The sequence below is a fragment of the Lissotriton vulgaris genome, chromosome 5, assembly GCF_964263255.1.
Source record: "Lissotriton vulgaris chromosome 5, aLisVul1.2, whole genome shotgun sequence".
In the NCBI taxonomy this organism is placed as follows: domain Eukaryota; kingdom Metazoa; phylum Chordata; class Amphibia; order Caudata; family Salamandridae; genus Lissotriton; species Lissotriton vulgaris.
In genome coordinates this window covers 1,328,136,990-1,328,163,849 of record NC_141693.1, presented here as the reverse complement: position 1 = coordinate 1,328,163,849, position 26,860 = coordinate 1,328,136,990, and the positions used below count along the sequence as shown (strand labels likewise).

Below are 26,860 nucleotides of genomic sequence, written 5' to 3'. Positions count from 1 at the left end.
TTGTCCTCTCTGCCCTTAACAGGCAACTACCCTTGTCCTCTCTGCCCTTAACAGGCAACTGCCCTTGTCCTCTCTGCCCTTAACAGGCAACTGCCCTTGTCCTCTCTGCCCTTAACAGGCAACTACCCTTGTCCTCTCTGCCCTTAACAGGCAACTGCCCTTGTCCTCTCTGCCCTTAACAGGCAACTGCCCTTGTCCTCTCTGCCCTTAGCCTTGACGCCCGGGCTGAGACACCCTAACCCTGGCCTTTTTTATAGCCCTAGTAATCAGGTGACCCCTTCAGCCAATGGGAACCCCTAGCCCTAACACTATCCAATCACAACACTAGCCCTAAAATCGAGAACCAATAGGAGACCAGGACCGTACAGCCAGTCTTAGCCCTAGTCCAAGCACCCAATCAGTTCAAAAACCCTGATCTCTACGTCCAATAAAGGCCCTACCAGTAGTCCCAAAACAAGTCCATGCAACCAATCTCATAGGTAGCCCTAGTCCCTACTTCCAATAGAAAACCTAACCCTACTCTAAGTCCCACACCTAGTCCAGCAACCAATCACACCAGAAGCCATAATCACTACTTCCAATTAAAGGTCTAACCCTAGTCCTAGTCCCACCCTACTCCCAACAACCAATAACATAGGAAGCCCTAGTCCCTACTTCCAATAGAAATCCTAACCCTAGCCCTAGTCGCAAACCTACAATGATTGAATCACAGACCCAGAAGCCAATCAGAACCCTCAAATACCCAACCAATGAGGACATTAACCCCAATCCAATAGAAACACCAGATACAACCACCAATCGGTGTAGACATGTACCAACCACTAGCAGACCATATAAGGTCCCAGCGACCTCAGACTAGGTTTGCTGGCCAGGGAGTTGAAAGCTGCTTCTCCTGTTCAGAATCTCCTAGGAGACAGACGGGCTCAATCCACACTTTGGACATCAGCAGGTAAGGGCCTCATTAACTTGAAATCTAACAATACTGTTTGAATAAAACTTTATCCCCCTGCTGGCCAGAAAACGAAGTGCACATGCCCTAGTAAAACACAGTTTAAACCGCTCACAGAAGCACCCTCTGTACTAGCTGGCTTGTGAACACAAAATGGTGGCTGGGAGTGCACTGTTTTAACATACAGGTCTTAGCACAGAGCAAAGGAGAAATTTGGAGGGAAAACAGAATTGTCACCAAGGGAAGAGGGACAAACTACAGAGGTTGGACTGCACATCACACAATTCAACACACTAAATGGAGGCAATCGTGGGCAGGAAAAAACAACACATTTAAAACACAACACAGGTGATAGAATATGCAATTACAGGCAGGCTAAAACTAAAATTTTTAACTGTAACAACCACAGGCATAGACTGTAAACACAGAGTGAAAATCGTTTTTTTAAACAACTTTTTGTCTTGGAAAGAGACAGCACTAGTCTGTCTCCTTACCACTTCCTGGACTCTGATCACTGCAATCTGGGGCACAGGTAGGCTGCAACTCACGAGATAGAGATCCTGCCTCCAGTCTGCTCTTCATTGCCTGTCTGCTCCTAATGGTGCTCCTATTGGTGCCTCATCGCATCTTGCATTTGGGCTCAATGGTGATGTTTCAGCTCAGCGCCCGCTTTTATACTTTTATTAGTAATTTCCAATATGCACTGCTTGCCCCAGTTTCAGTCACTTTCTCTGCACTAACACACACTGTGGGATTGCGCCGCCTCCATTACTTCCCCTTGCAGAGATGCTCTCCTTCCCCCTATGGCGGGGTAATGCACATCCAGGCCATTGCGACCCCCGCTCTGCCTCCTTTACTGACCAGTCCTAGTTCAAAGCGAGGGCAGTCAGCGGCGCGCCTCCTGACTAGGCTGGGGCACCCACCGCTGCGTCCCTGCACAAAAAGTGCGAGTAGGGACATGTCTAATCAGTGAATCCGGAGGAACTGGCCCGTATTCAGATCTGGTGGTTCAGTGGACTAATGCGCCCCCTGCGGGGGCCTTTGTTCAACCTCATGGTCACAGGTTCAAATCCCAGTGGGTCCACTCAGCCTTTCATCCATCTGAGGTCGATGAAATGAGAACCATTGAGTTTGGTAAAAATAAACATCTGTTATTCAGCGGCAAGTTGCCTCCGGGTGAACGTGCACTTTACAAATACACATGTGATTTCATGTAAAGCTGTACCTGACCGGTAAGTAGCATTACCATCTCTGCCAATGCCCGGGTAAAAGGGGCTCTTTCTTTTTCTGACCTGCTTGCTCGTTTGTTTTTAAACACTTTACGTCCAAAATGTTTGATAGCACAGGTTCCGTCACCCTCTGTTCGCCCTCTCCCTCTGTTTGCACTGTCAGTGACTGCCATATGCAGCCTTCGTAGGACCCATACACAGGCCCCATTGTAGCCCCTTGCAGTAATGACAATTGCTACAGCTCAATACAGAAAAGCATCCTTTTTTGTGTGTATATTTTTAATTAAGCATAAAAAGGGAATTTATGTATGCTGGGTGATTCTGAATGATTTCAATCATGGTTGGTAGCCTAATGACTTTGCAGACCCACAGGAAAGGAAACCAAAAAAGGAAGGTGGGTTCCCGATGCCGCTTACAGTTTAAGTGCACACGTTTTTTGAACAATTGTCATGCTTTCATAAGTGTGTTTTGATGTTTCTTATGACACTTGATCATTTAAACCGATCCGAAATGCAAGTATCCGTACATAAAAGTATCTGTGAAACAATGCAGACATATAATAGTGATAGCTTTTTTAATAAACATGGATTAGTAGGGAAGATGAACATTAGATAAATATAGGCAGAAATGTAAAAAAAAAAAACTAAAAAAAGCGGAAATTCTTCCTACGATGTAGATTAGCTCAATATTGCAAAGCACACAACACATTTATTTTAATTTAATTTTATTTAGTGTATCTTATATAGCGCACGGCTACCCCAACGGGGTGTCCCGGCGCTCGCTGTGTGTGGGTATAGTGTTACAAGTTCTTAGCGGGGTTTAACAGAATAGGAATGATTTTACAGCTTTTCGGAATGATAGTTTTTCTTGAATGAGTCGGATGGGTAGGGGAAGGTTGTTCCAGAGAGTGGTGGCACCTACTTGAAACGTTCTACCACCAGAACGTACCTTTTTAAATTTAGGGATGACGAGAACATTTTTTGATCTGGAGCGGAGGAGTCTGGTGTTCCTGTAGGGGCGAAGGGAGGAGGAAAGATATGCAGAACCCTTGCCCCTTACAGCTCGGTGGGTCAAAATCAAGGCCTTGAATTCTGCTCTTTGTTTAATCGGGAGCCAATGGAAGCGACGTCTGTAAAGAGAAATGTGATCACGCAGGGAAATGCCACAGACCAGGCGGACTGCAGCATTTTGGACCATCTGAAGGCGATGGCATAGGCCAGAGGGGAGTCCAATTTAGAGGCCATTGGCATAGTCCAAATGGGACGTGATCAATGCCTGAATGATAGTTCTTCTGGTGTTATTGGGTAAAAAGTTAATAAACTTTTTAAGCATTCTGATTTTCGAAAAGCAGGCGGCCGATACCGTTTGGATTTGTTTGTCGAATGAGAGATTAGTATCTCATCTGACTCCAAGATTCTTTACTGACTCTTTGGGTATGGAGGGTGTGCTTAATTCATGGGGCTTCCAGAGATTGGATTCAAGGGGGGAGGACTGGTGAAAGAAGAGGACCTCAGTTTTTCCGGCATTAAGCCAAAGGAAATTATCGTCCATCCAGCTGGCTATGTTGTTGAGGCATTTCTTTAATGGGTCAAAGGTAGACTGATTAGGATTAATGTAGGCAAACAGTAGCTGAATATCATCAGCATAAGAGGTGGATTTTATACCTGATTGGGCAATAATCTCAGCTCGTGGGGAAAAGTAAACATTAAATAGGAGGGGGCTGAGCGAGGAGCCCTGTGGGACTCCCCACTTCAAAGGACGAATTGCCGAGGTGTAGGGAGGGGTGAAAACCGCTTGGGTTCGGTTTTTTAGAAAAGAGGAAATACATTCCAATGCCTTTCCTTGAATGCCCTTAGATTGAAGTCGGTCAAAGAAGACTGGGTGGGAGACGGTGTCGAATGCTGCCGACAAGTCGAGCAGCACCAACTCCGCTCTAGGTCCTTCATCCAGTCTCCATCTTACAGCATCAGCCATTTCTATTAGTGCCGATTCGGTGTTAAGACCGATTCTGAACCCATGTTGGGAGTTATGAAAGAAGCCATTGGATTCCAAGAAATCTGCGAGTTGTTGATGGGCTAGTTTTTCAAGTACCTTTGCCGGGGCAGGTAGCAACGAGATTGGTCTGTAGTTAGATGGTTCGTTGGGATCAGCATTTGGTTTTTTAAGAATGGGAACCAGACGGGCATGTTTCTAGGAGTCAGGGAAGATACCTGTCCGGAATGAATCATTCCAGATCTCATTAAGAAATGGATTAAGAAGCGGGGCCAAGGATTTATCATGTTTGGCCGGCCAATCGTCTGTGGGTGACCCTGATTTACATTTTGATAGTTCTGTCAGGGAACGTTCAAGGGAGATTTCAGCGAAATGGGTGAAGATATGGGGGGAAACTGAATTAATTGGGCTGTTATCAGTGGGCTGTAAGGGTTTTTTGTCTGAAGAGGTATCAGAGGAGGCAACCACTATAGCTGGATTGTTATCAGTAGGCAGTAGGAGTTTATCTGGGAAGGAGGAATATATGGTGGCAAACTTGTCCTCAAAATAGTCCGAGAGGCGGTCACAAAGAGATTGGGACGTTGGGGATTGACGTTTAAGGGCCATGGGATCGGTAAAAGCTCTAACGGTGTTAAAAATTTCTCGAGATGAGCCATGGGCTCGGTTGATTTTCTCCTCCAGATATACTCTCTTATGTTCAATTATCTTTTTTCTATAATCCTTGAGAGCTGCTTTGTATAGTTGTTTACTATCCAAACAATATGTTTGTCTCCAGCGTCTCCAAGATTTTACAGGCTGATTTGCTTTTGCGCAGTTCATCAGAGTACCAGGGTGCAGAAGGAGCCGCTCGAAAAGTTTTAATAGGTTTGATAGGAGCAATAATGTTTATTGCAGAGGAAATTCTGTTGTTTAGATCAGTTAACCTAGAGTCAAGGTCTAAAGGTTCTGTTGAGACAGTCGGTGGAAGGTGAGCCGTTACGCTGTCAATGGTGATCTTGCTCCAATTACGTCCTTCTGTTTTGGCTGGGAGTCTAGGTCTGTCCTGGTGGTGTAGGCAGAAAGAGAAAGGGACAAAGAAGTGGTCTGACCAGGTCACCGGGTAGGATTCATTAATACAAATATCTGTCAGATTTGTGCAAATCAGGTTGAGGGTGTGTCCGGCTTTGTGGGTAGGGTTGGAGACCAGTTGATTCAAGCCGCCATCAGATAGGGTGGACAGAAAGTTTATAATAGTTTGATCATGAGCATTGTCTACATGAAGATTAAAATCACCAAGCAGGGTGAAATTCGAATAGCGGGAGCACGCTTGGAGAACATAATCTAACAGTGAGGGGAGATGCATAAGTTTACATTTGGGAGGGCGGTAAACCAGGAGGCCTGAACAGGTGATGTTTGCGGCGAGTTGGATACAGAATGGTAATGCCTCAATAAAACCAATTTGGGCAAAAGGGAACGATGAGATGGTCCAATGTGACCGATAGATTATTGCAACCCCTCCACTTGGATTAGAGCTCTGTCTATTAGCACAGAGTATGCTGTAATCTGAAGTGACAGCTAGGTGCAGGGCCGGATTGGATTAATCCCCCAACCATGTCTCCGTTAAGAAAAGGAGATCCCATTTATCGTCTTCCAGGGATTGCGAGATGTCTAAGTAGTGTTTAACTAGAGAATGGCAGTTGATTAAGGCCGCTTTAATATTGATGGTTGTACTAGAGGAAGGGTATTGTTGAGGTGTCTGAAGGAAGGGGGATTGGGTCGAAAGCTTGCAAGCTCTCTTTCCATCACTACAAAGGGTGAAAGGGTGGGCGTGGGGGTTATCGTCGGGGGAGGTTACGTGGGAAAAGTTGCAACAAGTAGGATTAAAATCTAGTAATTGTTCCACACATGACCCCAAGGTGACATTTATATGTTATGCTGGATTGTAAACTCTTGTGTATCTATGGCCCTAGAAGCCTATTGCTTAATCTATACATTTTAACTCAGACGTCGAAAAACAAGTCTTTGTGATAAGGAAATGTACCAAATACACGCACTGTGTGGAAAGAGGCAGAGGTAGTCCCACAAACACAAATTCATCCCAAATACCCACCACTCAACTTTTTCACAAACAGATATATACTCCTAGACTCAGTGTCTGAATGCTTTCTTTCTTTATGCGCCTGCACACAGCCACTCACTATGGCAGTAAGCACGCACACATACTATTTATCCAAGTGCACAAACATTGCACACACCCACTCACTTTTATGATATACGCACACTCTTGATATATGCACAGACTCAATTTCCTTATACAAACATGCTAACTACATGCACACATTCACTACTATTGCATGCACACATGTTTTGTGTATGGACACAAAAATCGGGCTTCCTGCTGGAACGTGTAGGTCATGTCTCTGCCCACATGGACACACTTCTCTTTACAGACATACAATATTCTAGTATGTCCTCACACACACTGTCCATGTTTACACTTTCCCTGCTGCCCTAAAAGACAATCAGGCAGTGCCTGAAATGCCAGTCTAACAGGTCAGAATGAAAGCCATGTTTTGTTTGTGGCCTGTTTTATTTCTGCTAGGCAGGTTTTTACTGTTCATGTTCCTAATATCACAAACGTTGCCTGCAGTGAGCACAAATGCATGCTGTCTCCCTTTATACGCACACACGCGCTATGTTGACAGCCATAGTATGCCACTAGGTACTCAAGTACGCCAGAAGCACACACTGCCTCATAATGCCCGCTTAACACCATACATATACTCTTCAGGAGGGAGAATTTGAATCGCTATGCCAGCATGCTACCACAGGCTTCCCTTTTGTACTACATTCACCCAGTGTATCCCCACATCCAACATGCAAACGTACTGTTGTGGCTGGTCCACAATAAGCATCATTGGACGCTACAAATCTTCCATAAACGTCTCCTCCTTAAATGTAGCCAACACTCTAAACAAGAATTTGCAGTGCAATAGGCCTTGCATTTGTGAGAGTATGAGCTGTTGCCATTGTAAATGACAATGCCCTTTATTAATTGGTTTTGAAAAGCTGCAAGTGGTGCCTAAACACTCACTTTGTATTTCTAGTCCTTGCAAGGCTGGCAGTACAAGAGGTGCAGTTACTGCCAGCCTTGCTTCTCGTAAGCAAGGACTAAATTCCAAAGTGCGTGTTAACACACCTCTTGAGGTTTTCAAAAAACATCAATAAAACGCATGTTCGAGGCATGTGGGCGGCTGAATTCATATCTGAGCATAAATCGCCGCCTAGTGTTAGGTCCAGATGATTGTACCTTGTTGTCCTGAAAGCGTCTTCGAAGTATCACGAGATAGGTGATTCCTCCCATGGACTACAGTGTGCATGGGCATCTTCTCCATCCTCAGATTGTTTTTTTCCGCCATTGGGTTCGGATGTTATTCCTATACTCCAACTTCGGAATCGAAACTAAACTTTTCTAGAGGCCAAAAGGCCTTCGACTTCGACGGCATTGTTCTCGCTCAGTACTTCTTGACTCGATCACGCTTTCCATCTCGACTCTGGCGTCGACGCGGGCCGTTGGGCCTTCTCGATGCCACGTGGGCCTGCTGTCGATGGAAAGGAACCCGTTGTAAGGTGCCCACAATGCCACTCAAAGTTCCCGCATACTGACAAACACACAGTATGCAACAAGTGCCTATCACCAGACCACATGGATTCGACGGGCCGCTAGGCAAGAGATGCAGGACAGGCACCGGAACCAGACAACATCTGCGAGGATGAACAACATCTTCCAGAAGCGCAAGATTCGGATCTAGAGATCGTCACCATCGAGGACTACTCTGACTCCAATGACGAAATTCCACCGGGGCAAATCGGGAGTACACTGCCCCCGACACCGTTTACCCCGTTACCGAAGGCTCCGGTCGAGGCATCGCCTAAAGGCCTTAGCCAAGATCCAAAACATCATTCAGCAGCCCCGCCTTCGGGCTCGGCTCCGAAAACAAAGATTAAGCCTTCAGAGACCCCAGGTCCAAGTAACGTTATCCCAAAGAAGGTTCTAGAACTTAGTAAAGTCGTCGACCCGAAGGGCGTCGAACCGAATAAGGCCGTACAGCCTAAGGGCGTCGACCCGTAGAAGGCCGTCGAGCCAAAGGGCGCAGAACCAAAGAGCAGCGCCGAACCAAAGAAAGCCGCTGACCCGAAGGGCGTTGAACCAAAGAATGTCGACGACACAAAGAGCGTCGTGCTGAAGCCTGTGGTCCAGCCAGAGAAGGTTATTGAACCAAAGAAAGGCATCGAACCAAAAACAAGTGCTCCTAAAACACCAGTCGATCCAAAAAAAAAGTCATCGACTCGACAAAAGACAGTCAACCTAAAAAACCTGTCGAGCACAAAAAGCGTATCGAACCTAAAGATCCGGTTGATCCGCAATCACTCGTCGTCCCGGATAAAGAGGCCGAGCCGGGAAAGAGCAATAAGGCGCCAAAAGTCATCGAACCAAGAAAGGTTATCGACCCGAAGGCAATAGTCGATCCAAAAAAGACTAAGCCAAATAAGTCTAAGACACAGCCACGGACAGTGGAAGAAGAACTCTTCCATCCAGATCCATCAGAAGATCAGGCAAAAATGTATATAAACCCTGAGACTGGTAAAGCCACAATCCTACACAGGAAGAAGAGGCCATTGGACACGGACTCTCATTCCCCCATTCCCCTAAAGAAAAAGGACTTTGGGACTTCTCCCTCCAGACCTTTCATTCCTTTCTATCCTACTATGCCTACTACGCCTTTTGCTCCTTACTCTCCTATGTACTCTGGGGACAATGAGGGTGACACAGGGGGAGATCCTCAACATGATTATGACTATCCAGAGGATCCTAACCCTCAAGATGAACCATCGGGTGAATCTACTGATCCATATGACACGCATCCCATCCCCGACACCGCCTCATACCCAACAAAGCCGTCACCTACTGACGACACCATTGTCTTCAACCAGCTAATAGATAGGGCAGTGCAGTACCACAACGTAGACATGCACAATACCCTATAGACGAAGATTTTTTATTTGATACATTCCCTACTTCAGAAAAGAATGTCAGGACGCTTCCTATGTTAAAAGGGGTATTAAAACATGCGCCAGATATATTTAAAGATACAGCCAGGGCACGTGTAATCAATCCCAGGATTGAAAAGAAATATAGAGCAGCCCCTACAGACCCTACTCACATCAGAGGTCAGTTACCATTAGACTCACTAGTAGTGGCTAATACACGCAACAGACAACAGGAGAAGCTCCACCTCGTGGGTAGCATCACAGGCTTACAATTTATGGAGAACAGCAAAATACACAAGCTCTACTAGCTCGTTACGACAGAGCAAACTATGACCAGCTTGAAAGTTTAATGCAACACCTGCCTTAGCCTTTCAAAGCCAAAGCTAATGACCTCATACAGGAGGGGAAATTAATTACAAACGCCTCTATTAAATGTGCGCTTGACGCAGCTGACATTGCTGCCAGGTCCATTAACACTAGCGTCTTACTACGAAGACATGCATGGCTACGTATTTCTGGCTTTAAGAACAAGGTGCAATCCACCATTCTTAACCAACTAATCAACCAAGACTTCCTTTTTGTCCCTGCAGTCAACACCATTTTGGACAAAATGAAAAAAGATACAGAAACAGCAAAATCAATGGGCACATTGCAGTTTCAACAACAGAGGTTCCTTTCGACGCTCCTCATACAGAGCAGCTACACGGGGCAATACTTCACAATCCTCGTCCACATACAAAAGCAAAGGTTCCTTTAACAAGAACTCCAACAGAGGAGGTTATAGGGGCAACAATAATAAGGGAAGAGGACGTGGAGGCAATAACACCAGAGCCTCCACTGCCGCAAAACAGTGACTACATCACACTACCTCAGACCATTTAACACCGGTCTGAGGCAGAATCCAACAATTCCTACCAGTCTGGAACACAATTACCACAGACAGGTGGGTGAGACAAATTATCCAGTATGGTTATTGCCTAGAACTCACTTCTACTCCACAAAAACATACCACCCAGACAACGTCCTATTTAAAAAGAACACATCACCCTGCTACAACAAGAGGTGAAATGCTTGCTGGAAACGGGGGCCATAGAACCAGTCCCTTTCCAACACCAAGGGACAGGAGTATGCTCACTATACTTCCTTATTCCCAAGAAGGACGGTTCCCTCAGACCAATATTGGACCTCAGACCCCATAATCAATACATACTGTCGGAGCACTGATCACACTACAGCAAGTGCTCCCGTTGCTCCAGCAAGGAGACTTCCTAGCAACATTGGACCTCAAGGATGCGTGTTTTCACATACCCATCCATCCAGCTCACAGAAAATATCTCAGGTTCACAATAGAAGGTCAACACTACCAATTCAAGGTTCTCCCCTTCGGGGTAACCACACTCCATGAGTGTTTACAAAATGCCTAGCGACAATAGCTGCACATCTCAGGAGGCAACACATCCACGTGTTTCCATACCTAGACGATTGGCTAATACAAGCAAAATCATACAAACAGTGCCTAAAAGACACATCTCGGACACTTCAGCTGCTACACAGCCTAGGTTTTTCAATAAACTACTAAAAATCCCACATACAACCATCCCACACACAACAATATCTGGGAGCTACCATAGATACCTTAGTGGCAAAGGCATATCCAAACTCGGCGAGGATAACCAGAATGCAAGTGCTCATTCGCAAATTTCTGCCAAAACACTCTTTGCCAGTTCGAGTCTTCATGCAGCTCATAGGCATGATGGCCTCTTGCATATTCATTGTCCCCCATACCCGACTTCAAATGCGTCCACTGCAAGAGTGCCTTGCAAGAGAGTGGAACCAAGCTCAAGGACTACTAAAAGACCTAGTGTTGGTAGACAGTCGTGCTTACAACTCTCTGCAGTGGTGGAACCCACAAAACCTTTCCAAGGGCCGACTGTTCCAAGAACCGGTTCCACAACTAGTACTAACAGCGGACACATCACTGACAGGCTGGAGAGCCCACCTACTTCAATACACAGTACAAGGGCTCTGGACAATCAAACAAAAGAGACTGCATATCAATCAACTACAGTTGCTAGCAATATTCCTAGCCCTGAAAGCTTTCCAGAAATACTTGTGCAACAAGACTGTGTTGATCCGGACGGACAACATGACAGCCATGTACTATATTCAGAAACAAGGAGGAACACACTCTCCAACAGCTGTCCCACTTGGCACAGAGCATATGGAAGTGGACAATTCCAAAAAACATCTTTCTCCTGGCAGAACACCTCCCAGGAAAAGACAATCAAATAGCGGATCTGCTCAGCAGACACAGCCAACAACTGCACGAATGGGAAATTCACCCCCAAGTTCTCCAGCCATTCTTCAAGAAGTGGGGTCACCCAGAGATAGACCTGTTTGCCACAAAAGAAAAATCAAAATGCTAATACTTTGCTGCCAGGTTCCCACATCTGTTGTCACAGGGCAATGCGATATGGATGAACTGGTCAGGCAGATTTGCGTACGCTTTTCCCCCAGCACCACTGATTCCGCTGGTGGCACACAAATTACGGCAACAGTCACTCACAATGATCCTAGTTGCTCCCACATGGGCGAGACAGCCATGGTACACAACGTTCCAGGAGCTTTCAGTAGTCCCTCTTCAAAGGCTACGCCTCGCACCCCCTCTTCTAACTCAGAACCATGGAGAAATCAGACACCCAGATCCCAATCGGATGAACCTAGTGATCTGGCTCCTGAAGTCTTAGAATTTGTATACCTTAACTTGCCTCCAGACTGTATGAATATGATTAAGGAGGCAAGAAGACCAACTATTAGAGCATGCTATGCAGCTAAATGGAAGAGATTGGTCATCTACTGCAACAATCACCAAATCAACCCATTAGATGCTTCCATACAAAACATTATATGTTACCTACTGCATCTTCAAAGATGCAACCTAGCATACTCTTCTATAAGACTACAACTTACTGCTATAGCAGCATATCTCCAAAACAGACAACACCTTTCACTGTTTCGGGTACCAGCAATCAAGGCGTTTATGGAGGGTCTCAAAAGAGCGATTCCTCTAAAACGCCCACCTTCACCAGTCTGGAATCTAAATATAGTACTCACCAGACCCAAGGGACCTCCTTTCGAACCTCTACATTCATGCGAATTGCAATTCTTAACATGGAAGGTGGCATTCTTGATTGCCATTACTTCACTCAGGCGAGTTAGCGAACTACAAGCACTAACAATTCAAGAACCCTTCATGCAGATACATGCTAACAGGGTAGTACTTAGAACAAACCCGAAGTTCATGCCAAAGGTCATATCCACTTTCCATATTAATACATCAATAGAACTGCCAGTGTTCTTCCAAAATCCACACTCGGTAGCTGAAAGAGCCCTACACACACTGGATGTAAAGAGAGCTCTGCTTTAGTATGTGGACAGAACTAAATCAATCAGAAAAACAAAACCATTATTTGTTGCTTTTTCACCACAACATAAAGGAAATCCCATATTAAAGTCAGGAATAGCCAGATGGATAGTTAAATGCATTCAAATATGTTATCAAAAAGCTAAACGCACGTTAACTGTCCCACCAAGAGCACACTCTACGTGCAAAATGGGGGTATCCATGGCTTTCCTAGGAAATATTCCTCTTGAAGACATATGTAGAGCAGCCACATTGTCTACTATGCACACTTTCACAAAACACTACTGTGTAGACGTACAAGCAAAGCAGAAAGCTGCTGTAGGCCAGGCTCTCCTCAAAACTCTTTATTTTAAACTGCTGCAGCTGGCACTGGTAACCACATTTAGAGGAGATACTGCTATACAGTCTATGCACAGATATGAATTCAGCAGCTCACATGCCACGAACGGAATATGCTACTTACCAGTATGCATCTGTTCTTGGAATATAGGGCTGCTGACATTCATATCGCCCGCCCTCCTCCCCGGTGCCTGTTGCAGCTGCAGCATTATCTTTTGCATGGCCATCTCTTACTTTACTATCGCCATCTCTGCCACACTGGCGAAAAACAATCTGAGGATGGAGAAGATGCCCATGCGCACTGTAGTCCACGGGAGGAGTCACCTATCTCGTGATAGGACGAAGACTCTTCCAGGACAACAAAGTGCAATCATCCGGACCCAACACTAGGCGGTGGTCTATGTACAGATATGAATGTCAGAAGCCCTATATGCCAAGAACATATGCATACTGGTAAGTAGCGTATTCTTTCTTTTCAATTGATATGCCCCCCCTCATCTTTGCAAAGACCTTTAGAGCGCTGCGTCCCTCAAGGCTCAGCTTTTGGGATGTCTTTGGTATCGTACGCAGATGATACTCAGCTTATCTCTGTCAGCAGGGTCTACGACCACTGTTGCTAATCAATTAGAATGCATCTGATGTTGAATGCCAATAAAACTGAATCTTTCCTGCTAGGGAAGCACTCTCAAGTCTGGGGTGACCACTGGTGTCTGAGAGTGTTTGGGTCTACTACCAACCCGAAATTTGCTGTAAAAAATGTTGATGTCTGGCTTGATGGTGAATTATCATTTGAGTGACCAGTCAAGGCACTGTTGGGAACATGTTTTTGGTACTCTCAGCAGCCTTAAATCGATTACTGGCTTTTTCAATCCCCAACTTTGGCAAATATTCTTCTCGCAACTTGACTATTGTAACATTCTTTATCAGGGCGTCACCAGGTTTTAAAAAAAATATGCTGCAGATTGTTCAGAATGCAGCTGCAAGATTACCTTTTCATCTGCCTACATTTTGCCCTGTCTCTAAGTTGCTTTTTAAACTTCATTGGCTTCTGACAGAGAAATGTTCTGACCGGTAACAATGTGATACCTGAAGGGGTCATGTTTGCTCTATATAAAACTTTTAAGATAAATAAAATGGTGATATTTTGAGTCTTAATCACGCTGTCCTTTTTAGAAAGACTTTATTTGAAAAGTGAAATTGATATTTGTTAAATTTTAATTTTTATGATAAGAGGTAGTTTATCAAAGTTATTTAAACTGAAATGTGTCTTTCATCACTTTGGTCTGCAAATGGCATAGTACTCAACATTTCTGTAGTCTGTTTATAGTATCCTCTGCTACATGCTGTGTTGGATTATTAAAAAATTGTCTATTCTGAAGTTTAAGACAGTGTGGTTTCTATAGTTATTTGGAAAACCAGTTTGTCATGCACCTAAATGAGATCAACAGTTCTCCCAAATTAAAAAAAGTAGACAAGTAACTTGTATTTATTTTTATGCTACTCTGTGCAGGCTGCCAAAATGTCAAAGAATAAAAAGAAGAAACTGAAAAAAAAACAGAAGCGTCAAGCAGAACTGCTAGAGAAGCGCATTCAGGAAATAGAAGAGATGGAAAAGGCTCCAACAGAGCAAGTCACAGACCGAGGAGATGGTTTGCTCACTCCGGTACCGCTACTGCAGAGCCCTGGAAGTGAGGTGACAGAAGAAGAGGAAGATGGTATGGATGTTTCAAAGAACATTATAGTCTGTAAAATAATCTGTGTGATTGCCAAGACCACTAAACGCTTAAGGCCTTTTTTTAAACCTATTCAGCCCCCAACATTGGTGGTGTTTTCTCTGGTAATTTTAAGTGGTTTAGAAAGGTTCGGTGCACGTGGGTAAAGAAGTAGCCCTTTTCTGTATATACAATAGACTAATTTAATGGCTTAAAGAAAAAGAATTGGCAATGCCTATAAGTCTGGTGTATAAATCAAAGTGCCTCTTGAATCATTAATGGGTTTTGGCACTCAGGAGTCATTATATGCTCGCTCTGTCACTGATTTTTGCACTCATGCATCCATTCATCCACCACTGACCCGTTTTTATGTTCACCTGCTAATACAACCAGTACCAAACATACACACAAACTCAACAACACTTGCAAGATAAATTGAAAGAATTAAAATAGAAAAATAATTAATGCTACCACCTAAACGTCGGGGCATATGTTTGCAAAAAATCCCAAATTAAACAAGACAACTGGTAGCCTTCTTCCAGTTGTATTTTACATAGTATGTCTTTGTTTTAAAGTTCCAGTATAATGCCACATTTAAAACCATTTTCTGATGTATGCTTTAAACTTCAGATTCTTTAACTTTGGAATGTCTCCCAGGCACCAGGCTGGATCCGGATAATTCTTTCACCATTGCCACCAAATGCCAGTAGGCGGCACCGTGTAGCTCTGCGTTGGCTCCGTTCTGTCCTGGATTGGAGCCATCTATAAGTGAAACAGTTGCATGCTGAGGTCTGTTTTTTTTTTTTCCTTCCCTGCATTTTCTAATGTGGACAAGGATCTCTGATCCCAATATTGTCAGGCCTTGGACGACTTCTAAAATGAATTCCAGTGTGCTAGGGAATAATGTCCCTAGCCAAAATGACTAGTCTCAAACCATTTACGACTGCAGAAAATAATAGTCTATCTATGACTTGCATGAGGTGTCTCTGGAGTCTGGGCTCAGGCCACACCTCCAAGTTGTGCAATAAATGAGCCATCATGCACCCGAAGGTGATCTGGAACTAGGAGGCAAAGATGTACGTTACCAAACATAAGACGTCACACTTTGCGATAGTCCCTCTCCAAGTCATAATCGTGGGCTCAGTACCTCTTCTGAGACTGTTCCTGTTTGCTCTTGAAGTCTACGGTTAAGACTAAATCAAAGTTCAAGTGCAAAAGTAAAAAAAACAAGCGGGTCTTGAACCCATCCTGCCACTCTGAACCCAAACAGAAGGTAGGAGCATGTCACAATATTAGCCTGTACACCTATCAGGTTTTCGGTGGCAACGCCAATTCCTCATTTGTTCCCTATGTGCCCTGAGATTCTCATGCCATGGGCGACATCACCGCAGATTAAAGCATTGAAGATGGCCATGCTGCAGATTTTTGGTGTGCTTGCGGTTCCCTCTGGCGAGCATTCGGGAACTCAAAAAACACAGAGGCCTCGATTGCAGATAGTCAGCAAATCCATTCTTAGGGTCACTTACCTACACCAGTAAAGGCTTTTTGGCTCTGAGACCTGTGCCAGTTCCTTCCATATCACTGCTGGTATCAACACTACTGGCAGCGGAAGAGGATCCAGGACTGATATTGGTGTCAGGCACCGGCTAGTTATTGATCAATTTTGTGCTAAGAAAGAAACAACAGTTCAGTCTGTTGTCATGCACTCTGACCCAGGTGCCTTTTGGAGGATGTACACTCCAGCATAGGCTCCATTACATTTTTACCTCTGACACTCAGCAAGGGACTGCCAAGGACGGTGACGATTGTGATGGGAATGGCTTTCTCTCTCCTCGCCATTTGACACTAACTGAGGAAAGTGCCTGCTTGCGTTTGTTGTCTGGGGTAAACAGCGTTTACCACGATTCTTTTTCCACGCAGGGAATCACAACGCGGTTGTTACCACGACCGCGTTGTGATTCCGCATACCATTACTCCGCAAGCCGGAACGACGTCTTCCGGAGGTGGTGGGGGAGAGAGGGAGGGAGGGGGGAGTGGGGGGGGGGGGGATGGGGGGTCAGGAGTTGGATTTAAAATCCAACACCTTCCCTAGTGTCCGCAAAGACTGGAGTTGGAATAGTAAATTATACTTTTCCAACTTCCAGCGCTCCCCTCCGCAAGTCGTTGTTCCTACTTGCGGAGTAATGGTATGCGGAATCACAACGCAGTCGTGGTTACGACCGCGTTGTGATTCCCTGCGGGGAAAAAGAATGCGGGATGTCATCATATATTTGTTGTCTAGAGGGCACCTAATGATCTGGATGTACATTTTCCTTAATTTAAGACCAGAATGAACATCCTGACTTCAATTTTGCCCCCTAGGCCAGCTACTTCTGAGCCCCTGCTCCCTTTTTAACAAGGCCCTATTACCTTGATGGCCACTTGGTCGAATCCTTGTTCCTGCCCACATGTAGCCTGCCGGGAGCCAGATTTTAGAGAATGGCTTCTGGCGACCCTAATTATCTTACCAAACATCCTATTCCAGAGAGAGACTTGTGGTACTGGCCTGAATGAGTAAAGTGATTCCCAACTCATTCCTACCACTCCTGAATAGAGAATCCAAGTGGTTTGAGGCTTTTGGCAAGCTTATGTTTTTCCTCTGCCACCCTGGTATTGCAGTTGGTAAATTTTTGTTTGCTTGGTTGCTGTACACATGTCCTGTGTAACATGACTACAGAGATGTTGCTAGCAGTCCTGGAAAACCTGGAGTCTTCTTTTTCTCAAACACTTGATGATAGACCAGATGCAGCTAAACACTAAATGTTATCTGACTGTTCTGGATACTACTGATCAGCTGGTGAGAGAAGTTGGCACTAGTGTTGCACTTTATTGACCTGTATGTATGCATTCTACAGGATTTTCCAGTGATGTACATGCCTCCCTCATAGTTATTTCCTTTGAGTCATGCCTTTTAGTTGAGTGTGCACTCTGCGTTGGAGCCCCTTAAGGGAAGTAGAGCTATGCTTCATATCTTGTCTGTTGACCTCACAGACACAGTTTCCACACCAGTTTAAAAAGTTTGGAGGCTATTTCAGAGGGTTGGCGTATATGCGTAAACAATCCCCCCAGGCAGTACAGCAGTCACCCCTGTGCTTTCGAGGCTGTGAGCGTGGGTCTGGCAGCCAGTACATGGGCAAGCAGGGACATCATTCCTCTTTCCTTGCTGCAACAGCTACCATACCACTTTAATTTGCATTTAGTGGGGCATGCCCTTGCAGTGGGATGGGTTGGCGGGGGGCATCCATTGTATGTATGGTGTAATGGCAATCCATTACATCATACAGATTAGACTTTAAAGTTGTTCAACATGGTTATGCACTGCCTCCCCTTTTGCCCATCTACATACAGACAGTGAACCTCCTGAATTTGTTGAGGTTCACCATCAATGAGCTGAAGGTGCACCTGAGTTCTTCACAAAGGCGCTTCATTCATTGTGGCTGTCTTGGACACAGTGCAGGTCAGGACCTTGCCACAGTGAGTGTAGGACATTCAGGCTGTGATCATGATGTGTGAGCCTCTGTCCTGGATCATGGTGAGAGTAGCTTTGAGACTTCTGGGACTCTTAGCATCCTGCTTCTCCCTTGTAAGACACGTGTCACATGCAGGCTTTTACAGTGGAATCTGAAGTTCCAGTGGGCCCAACATCAATAAAATCTAACCAATGTCATCCAGATCTCTTGTATTTGTATATATTTGTTTAAGTGTTTGCCTTTTTAGTGAATATTTTTTTATTACAAGATCCTGGAAAACAAAAAGCCTGACAGGCGGTCTGTTGCGATTCTAGCAATAAATATTACAATTAAGATCTTCTACACCTTCAATTTGTCAAAGGGGGTAACTGGCTCCAAAACCCTTTCCTCCAAAGATTTTAACCAGGTACATCACTGCAGGCTTCAACACAGTGCAGAAACTATCCACCCTTCAATGCCTATTGGCGTTAAAACACACATTTCAATTCCATTATACACAATCAGACCTATTGCATCCGAACAGACTTTTCTCCACAAACAATTCGACTAAAGCCTTTATCATTGGTTTGTCACCATAACCAGCTCACACCAACTATATTGAGAATAAGCTTTCCCACAAAACCGACATTAGGTTAACAAATAAAATTGCAAATAATATCAAAATTATAGCTGTCCAAACAATTTAAAATTGTTTCTATGAGGGCTTAATAAGGATTATGACAATGCAGGTCTTTTATCCCCATGTTTGGTTGGAGTGGGTCCCCAGCACCAAAACTCGGGCCTGCTGTGGGTAATCTGTGAGAGTCCACATAGCAAAATACTTGCCTTAAGAACATTAGTACAAAATAATAAGTCACCCTAAAAAACTTGTCAGATAATTCACACAGGTGTGTTACACTTGTGAGCAACTCAACTGGCAATTTACCCTTAACGCTCGTGAGTAACTTTACCGAATGTGGCTATTCACAAGATTCAAGCATAAAGTGACTAAACAAGGAGTTATGGAGTGGAGCGAAATTTAAAAGTATACGTTACTAATACCCAAAAAAACAGTAGTAAGTCCAGCACCATACATGGCTAACCACTTATACTGCAGTACCCTCCCATAGAGAAACATTGAAAATGCAATAGGTCTCGCCTTTGATTAAGTTAAAGCCATTTTCTTTGCTAATGGTATTGTATAACAAAGCAAATGGCTTTAGCATAATAAAAGGCGAGACCTATTGCATTTTTAATGCTTGTTAATTGTTTGGAAACATGTTTGCTTTTCCTTTTTTTCACATCAGTCTCCGAGAGAACTGTGTTGAGATATGCGCCTACTACGATAACAATATGTGGTTTAAACTAAAGCAAACTTGAAGCAGAAACTTTAGAATATTGCTCAAATCCTCATGATTTGTGAGCCCCCAGGTCATCACACACACATGACCTTGGTGGCTGATAAAGTATGTTTATGAAATCTTCATTAAAGTATTTAAATCTCTGTTCAAGCCATGCCCGGTTGTTTCCGGGACCCGAGGAACATTCACACAGGAGTCCACTGTCTGACTTTCACATTCAGCAGCATCAGGTACCCAGCCTTCACTCACTCACTTGTTACTCATTAGGCCAGTGACTGACTCACTATGACTGTCACTTTCCTGCCCACTGAAGAGTATCCCGACCACTCTCCTAGTAACTCAGTCAGTTGCTCTCTTGTCCACTGACTCTCTCATCCCCCACTGGCTCGCTGCTTTTCTCACCTCAGAGGTGCAGCTCTTCTGACACACCCGGCCCCGCTGCCGGCACTGAGGGCCGCTCTGCTTGTGCCTCAGACTGCACTCGCAGCTCTCACCCCGAAGGGTGGATCAGGCTCAGCTGTGGAGGACGGGAGCTAGAGAGGGACGCAAGGGCAAGATGGGGACCCATGAACTCTGCCCTCATTCACCGCCGGGGGTCACCCCCTACTGCCTGTAAGAAGAAAGAGATGAGCCGAGAAGCAGACCCTGGAATTGCCTTTGGCCACTTGGTACCACCACGAGGCATTTGTGCCGGAAGACCCGCTGCTCACACAAGAGATCACACAAGTGAAGAGATGACTTCAGTCGCAACAGCCTGATCACACTGTTACGGGTCTAGTGTGTGTGGGGAGGGGAGGGGATGGGGGTGTTACTCAAACCCCATTTAAATAGATGAACAGTGGCTTAACAGCTAGGGCGGCCGACTTTGGGAGAACCAGGTTCTGAGTCTAGCGGAAGGCTCAAGCATCCTGTGATTCTGGGTAAATCACTTCCTTGCCCCCTGCCTAAAAATAAATGTGCCAGTCTGTAATGCAACTTGTGCTCATGTAAAGCGCTCTGATAACTTCTAGTCGAGTTTGCACTGTATAAATACTGCAAGTATAAAAAGCACACACACAACACTGCCACAAAGAGATGCAAAAGTCACCCAGGAGACATTCTACGAAGGGGCGTATAGTTAGGGGCGTAAGCTGACCTCTGCAGCCCCTGGGAGCAGCCCAACGCGTCCTGCCCCTCCGCACCTTAAACCTCCAGGCTAGTGGATGTCTGTGAGGCAATTAACACATAGGGCCCCTCATTACATTCCGGAGGGGGCTCCATTATGTTATATAAGGGCATTGCTCAGTGCGGGGTGTTGTGAGGGTGTTATGGGGTCACTGTCAGTGCGGGCCCACCAGGGGCTGGCCTTCACACACTTCAAATCACTCCCGTCATGTCCGCGGCCTTCCGCATATTGACCCACTCTGATCATTTCCAGAGCAGCAAAAAAGATCGTTATGAAGAAAACATATGAGGTACGCCGCTTTGTAGGTTGTTTTGGCCATAAACACGAGCAGCACAAGTCCGCTTTTACAAAATCCGCCACAGAACAGGTTATTCTTGCATCTCGCTCCTCTTTGACTTCATTATTTTCAAACTTGTTCCTTAAAATTAATATCCATCAGCCCGCGCGACTTTAAATCCAGCTCCCTGTTCGGAGGTGTAATTAAAAAAACGCCTTCCGATCTGCAGCGGTATGTTCATACTTTTTCAGATTAAAATGCTCACAGATTTCATGGGACGGCGAAATCGAATCACTGAAGGGAAACAACGGGAACAGCAAGTACACCTCCGGACGCTACGCTCTTGGGCTAGTTACGTGTTATAACAAAACAAGCAAAGTAAGCGAACCTCTTTGCACTGTGTGCAATAGGAACAGTGAGTGCACCTCCGGACCGGCATGACGGAAACATAAAAAAAACAAGCTCGAATGACAATAAGTACACAGCGTACTCCTTGCTCCAGCCGGAATGACAAAGTCCTCACCCTGTAAATAAGGGAGATAGTAACATGCCGCTAGTAAATGATCCAATCCCGGTGGACGGGCCAAAAGGAGGCAAGGCGGCAACAAGGAGGGATTAAGGAGCCTCCTTTACAATCGGAAGCCAGCGTTTTGCATGGAAGATGGCGCTACCTAATTAAAAAGATGGCCGGGGCTTCAAGTCCCCTTCCAAAACCGTATTGATTTCTAGAAGCTCTTGAATGCCCCTGCTACCGCCAGCCGAGACCTAATAATGGAGGTAGGGACATAAAATAAACAACCTAGGAATTTTTTTTAAATGTAAATTATTTAAAATAACTAAAAACCTAAATTAATATAATTTTGTGTTAAAATCAATCCAAAAGCATATATAATATTTAATTGGAAGATATTTTCACCAGATTTTTAGAATGTATATAAACAAATTACTTTTATTTCTCAACTTCACTATTAATGCTTAATAAAACCCTTTCTTTTCACTTTAGGTGGAAATCTATTTCTTAATGTAAACTTCAAAAAATATTTTAATTGATATATGTAAATTAAAAAGAAAATTAAAAATTCAGTGTTGTGGGGCGTGGCTAAGGCAGCCAACATGGCGGACGTAGCTTAACAGAGCTCCGTCCCACCGATTTATCATCCGCTAATTTATCCTGCTTCCCCCTCACCCGAGAGTGTCCCGACGTTGTGCGGTGCAGCAGAGGGTAACCGGCAGGCATAGAGCGACTCTGGGACGATTTGGAGGTGCGGAAAGTACGGAAGCACGCCCGGAGACGGAGTGGCCTGCATCGGGAAGTGACGCAGGGGACCTCGCGTTTGGTGACGCCCAGAGATGGAGGAAAGCTGTCAGCAGACTCACCGGCGCTGGTCCGGGAGCTGTCCGCCTCGTGAAGTGGTGAGGCGTGGACCCGTGCGACCTAGCGGCGCAGACCGGTAGATCCGGAACTGCGGCGGTGGAACCAGATGGACGCCGCGTAGCTGAGACCGGAGCATCGTATATCAGCTGGCCGGAGGTGGTGGCGGCGGCCCGGAGGCACGACTGAGGCCCAAAGGCGCTACCCACACGGTGAGCAGACCCAGAGGTGCGCGGAGACGGCCAAGTGAGGTGGCGGGAGCGGAGGGGCGGGTGCTGAGACCCCGGCGGTCGTGTCGGACCGCGGAGGACAGGGCTCCACCCGAGTGAGTGGGCCTCTCCTGGAGGCGGAGTGCAGCGGCCGCCGCCCAAGGCCGAGCACTTGGAGCGGCCATCTTGGGTCGGCGACGCCTCCGGCTCGGCGGTTGAGTCGAACCGCGGCGAGCTCCTGGGAGAACTCCCTGGATGCGATGTGATGGTCGTGTAGGCACTGGGAGCGCCGCAATAGACGAGATACATAAGGCAAGATCCGTTTGACCGCCCCATCAGCCATAGATAAACTAGTCCGGGTCTTGGCTTAAGGAGGTAGGAGCCCCATGGTTGACAGACTCAAGACAAGGAGCCGTGGTGGGTCCACAGGGAAGGCACCGGGGGCGGACATTTGGAGTCGCGGATTGCTAGGTGAGGCCCGGGTCGCCGACCACTTGGCTGTCTGAGCCTGGTGCTCCGCAGGGGGAGTAGTTGGCGGGCCCCGAAAGACGACATCTTGAAAAAGAGAGCCCCCCCCGGTGGCGAGGTGCCGGAGCCACGAGATACAAAAGGCGAGACCCGAAGACCGACCCTATCAGCCATAGATCATGACCAGAGGCGGGAGTGGCGACGGAGCCTCGAAACAGGTAACTATTGATAAATTCACTGGCCCAAGTGGGAACACCGGAGCTTCGGGAAGTAATCGGGTCCAAGGGGCGGACAATGCAGCTCTCCTGGTGGCGATCACCCAATCTAGAGACATGTTGGATGCCAAGATAGGGGCCGTTGGGGCGGATGTCACTCTACTGCACCAAGACTTGCGAAATGCAGTAGCCCGTATTACAGAAGCAGAAGCCAGGATCACTGGAGTGGAAGACGATGTGGCGATATTAAAGAAAAAAGAAGCCTGCATGGAAGGGATACAGAAGGGCCTGGCGCTCCGGGCAGAGGATGCCGAAGGGCGGGCTCGGGGCAACAACCTACGGTTCGTTGGATTTCCAGAACACTGCAAAAAGGGGAACATGGAGGCCTTTCTCACCCGGTGGTTGGAGGGCTGGCTCCCACCGGAGTCCCTCTCTTGTTGCTTTGACATTGAACGGGCACATAGAGCGCTTACCCAGAAGCCGCCGGTTGGCGAGCTCCCAAGGCCGGTGATAGCCAAGCTACTCAATTACCATGATCGGGACACTATCCTGAGACAAGCCCGATTGAAGGAGCCCCTCATGTGCGACAATCAGTGGATTCTGATATTCCCGGACTATACAAGGCGGGTGCAGCAGCAGCGGCAATCCTTCACAGCGGCCAAAGCTCGCCTGAGAAACCTCAAAATCCAATATGCCTTACTTTATCCGGCTCGCCTACGAGTGGTCTACTAGTCACGTACTCTGTTCTTTAACTCTCCTGAAGAAGTGATCACCTGGACTGATGAGACAGTACGAGTTAGACCGCATACCCCGCCGGCCCGAGACTCTGATTCATCCTCCTCAGCGGTGCCGCCGCGGACCCCCAGACGCTCACGAAGTAGGAGTAACTGGAGATCCCACTCGTCGAAACGATCTCCCGCTAAGGGGGGGAGGTACGGAGGAGACCGAACCTCCAGACACCCAGAAGGTGGATCCGTGAGGGGCAAAGGAACACAGGTTACCTTTTTGAGATATATCACAGCGCAGGCAACGTGAGCAGGCATAGAAGGACTAGCTGGAGACGATGAACGCTTTTCAGAAGCACCGAAATATTGTGTAGCAGATTATAGACTTACAGATACGGGAAGCGGGTTGGGTGAGGAGGGACGGACTGAAAGGCGGACATGTGCCTCCGGTTAAAGGAAGTTCGATCTTCTGGGGGATAGGTTGGGGAGTTGGGGGGCTCCGTTGGGATAGACGGTCTCCGGTCTCCCGTTGGGGGCTAGAGATGTCCTATGCCGCGACAGGTACTTCAAAGTTGCTGAGGTATGGGAGGGGGAGGCTTGGGGGTTGAGGAGGAGTTGAGGGAGTGGATGCTAAGTTGGATGTTTTGGGGGGGGGGGGGAGGGGGAAGGGGGACCGAAGGTTAAGGGATGGGGGGGAAAAGAGTTGTACTGCACATGGCTGTCTCGAATAATGCTGTTGGTGTGTCCATGCCCGCTATGCCCATTGCTATATCTGCTGTTGTGCCTACGCCTAGATGGGGGCTGAAGACTCCGAGCGGAGACCCACTAGGGCCTCAATGAAAGTGATGAGTTGGAATGTGCGGGGCATGCTCGATAAGATTAAGAGAGGCGCAGTACTAAGGCTCGGGAAAAGGGAGAAGGTGGACATTCAACTGCTACAAGACACACTTACTGGGCAATAAAGCACTCAGCCTGCAGAGGTACGGCTATGACCATGTTTTTCATGCAGCGGTGGGAGGGGGTCTCGAGGTGTGGCAATTTTGATGCACCGCAGATTGTCCTATACACACACGAAGCAATGGACTGACCCACAGGGTAGATATGTTTTCATACAGGGGATGATAGGCACAGAGTCGCTAATAATTGGGAGTGTATACGCCCCGCCTCCTCTACAGTGGGCACTGATTGAGAAACTGTTTACAGAATGGGCTGATATTCCGGAGGGACTGGCAGTGATCGGAGGCGATTGGAACAATGTTATACAATGCCGACTCGATCGTTTTAGGCCCGGAGGTGACCCCATTGCAGATACCCCCACCAAACTGAGTGACATGGTGCAGGGCATGGGCTGGGTGGACACATGGTGCTATCTTCACACACATGAACGAGAGTATTCCTATGTCTCTGCGGTACACAACTCGTTTTCGAGACTTGATTATATTTTTGTCCCTACTGCCGTTGTGAAGAGGGTTACCTCGGCGGTTATCCTCCCGCGTGGGCTGTCTGATCACTCTCCAGTTGTGATAGATGTCACCCTAGACAAAGGGAGACAGCCATTTCGATGGCGCCTCTCCGCTTGGAACTTACAATAGGAAGCCTATCAGCATCACATGGGGGTGGCTATTGCTCGCTACTGGGAAGAGAATTTAGGCACCGTGTCTGACGTGAGGACGGTTTGGGAGGCCCTGAAGCCCACGCTTCGTGGGGTGGATATAGCCTGGTGTGCAGCAGTGCGCCGGAAACGGAAAGAGCTAGTGAAGGCCGCAGCAGCAGTGGAGCTGTTGGAGACTCAATGCGGAGCTGCGAGTCACCGGGAGGGGGTAGGGCAGCTACTTCTGGCGCAGCAATCATATGCGCCCCTACTGTTGGACGAGGCTCGGCAAGTCTGGCTGGCAACAAGGAGCAGGATCTATCAGTGGGGCGACAAGTCCAGCACAATGCTTCATAGGCTCTGCCAGAACACGTTTCAGGCGCAAGTATTGCCAGGTCTTAGGGATGACACTGGTACCTCAACTTAAGCCCCGCAGGAACTGGCAGATAGGTTCGCTCACTACCTTGCGGCCCAATATGCTCCGCAGGATTACCTTCCTGCGCTGGACATTGACAAATTCATAGCTGACCTTCTACCCCGCGTGCTCCCGGACGACTTACGGGAGCGTCTTGAGGCTCCCCTATCGGCTGAGGAACTGGGCACAGCCCTGGGGGAGCTCAATACCGGTAAGGCCCCAGGGCCCAAATGGGTTTCCAAGTGAGTTATTCAAAAGATATCACCTCCAATTAGGGCTACACTACAAGGCTGCCCTGGAGGCGGCGAGAGAGGATGGCCTTCTGCCAGCGGACTGGAGGCATGCAGAAATTGTGGTGTTATGCAAACCTGGACGGCCCCCAGACCGACACGAGTCCTATCGACCGATCTCCCTCTTAAATATTGAGGCCGAAATATTGGCCAAGACGCTTGCAAATCGACTCCTCCCATATATCACGGAACTGATCCACCCAGATCAGGCCGGATTTATGCCTCAAAGAGCGACGAGGCACAACATCAGACGCGCACATGTGGCAGTGGAGGCGAGCGGGTAAGACCGGGGACCAGGCGGCGCTGCTACTGGCGGATATTGACAAGGCCTTTGACTCCCTGAGTTCGACCAATCTGTTCGCGCTCCTCCCACGTCTCAATCTAGGGCCACATTTTATGTCCTATATACGGCTGCTATACACCGACCTGACCGCCTCGGTGAGGGTGGCGGGAGAGACATCGGAGGCCTTCCCAATAGGGTGGGGCACCCGACAGGGATGCCCCCTCTCGCCATACCTGTTTGCTCTTGCTATGGAGCCCTTAGCCGCATGGGTCCGGATGGATGTGCAGCTGCGGGGCTTCGAATGGGAGGCAGGACCTTCCGACAG

The 26,860-nt window shown here is 47.0% G+C and overlaps 1 protein-coding gene across 1 annotated transcript in view; it reads left to right on the top strand.

Annotated features, from left to right (window-relative positions):
- The first annotated feature begins 14,480 nt into the window (after nt 1-14,480).
- Nucleotides 14,481-26,860, top strand: part of SRPK1 (SRSF protein kinase 1) — a 353,882-nt gene continuing 341,502 nt past the window's right edge. The window contains exon 1 of the mRNA XM_086923257.1: nt 14,481-14,679. Within this exon, the coding sequence (XP_086779383.1) occupies nt 14,484-14,679 (196 nt within the window). The 5' untranslated portion in view covers nt 14,481-14,483. The remainder of the gene's footprint in view (nt 14,680-26,860) is intronic.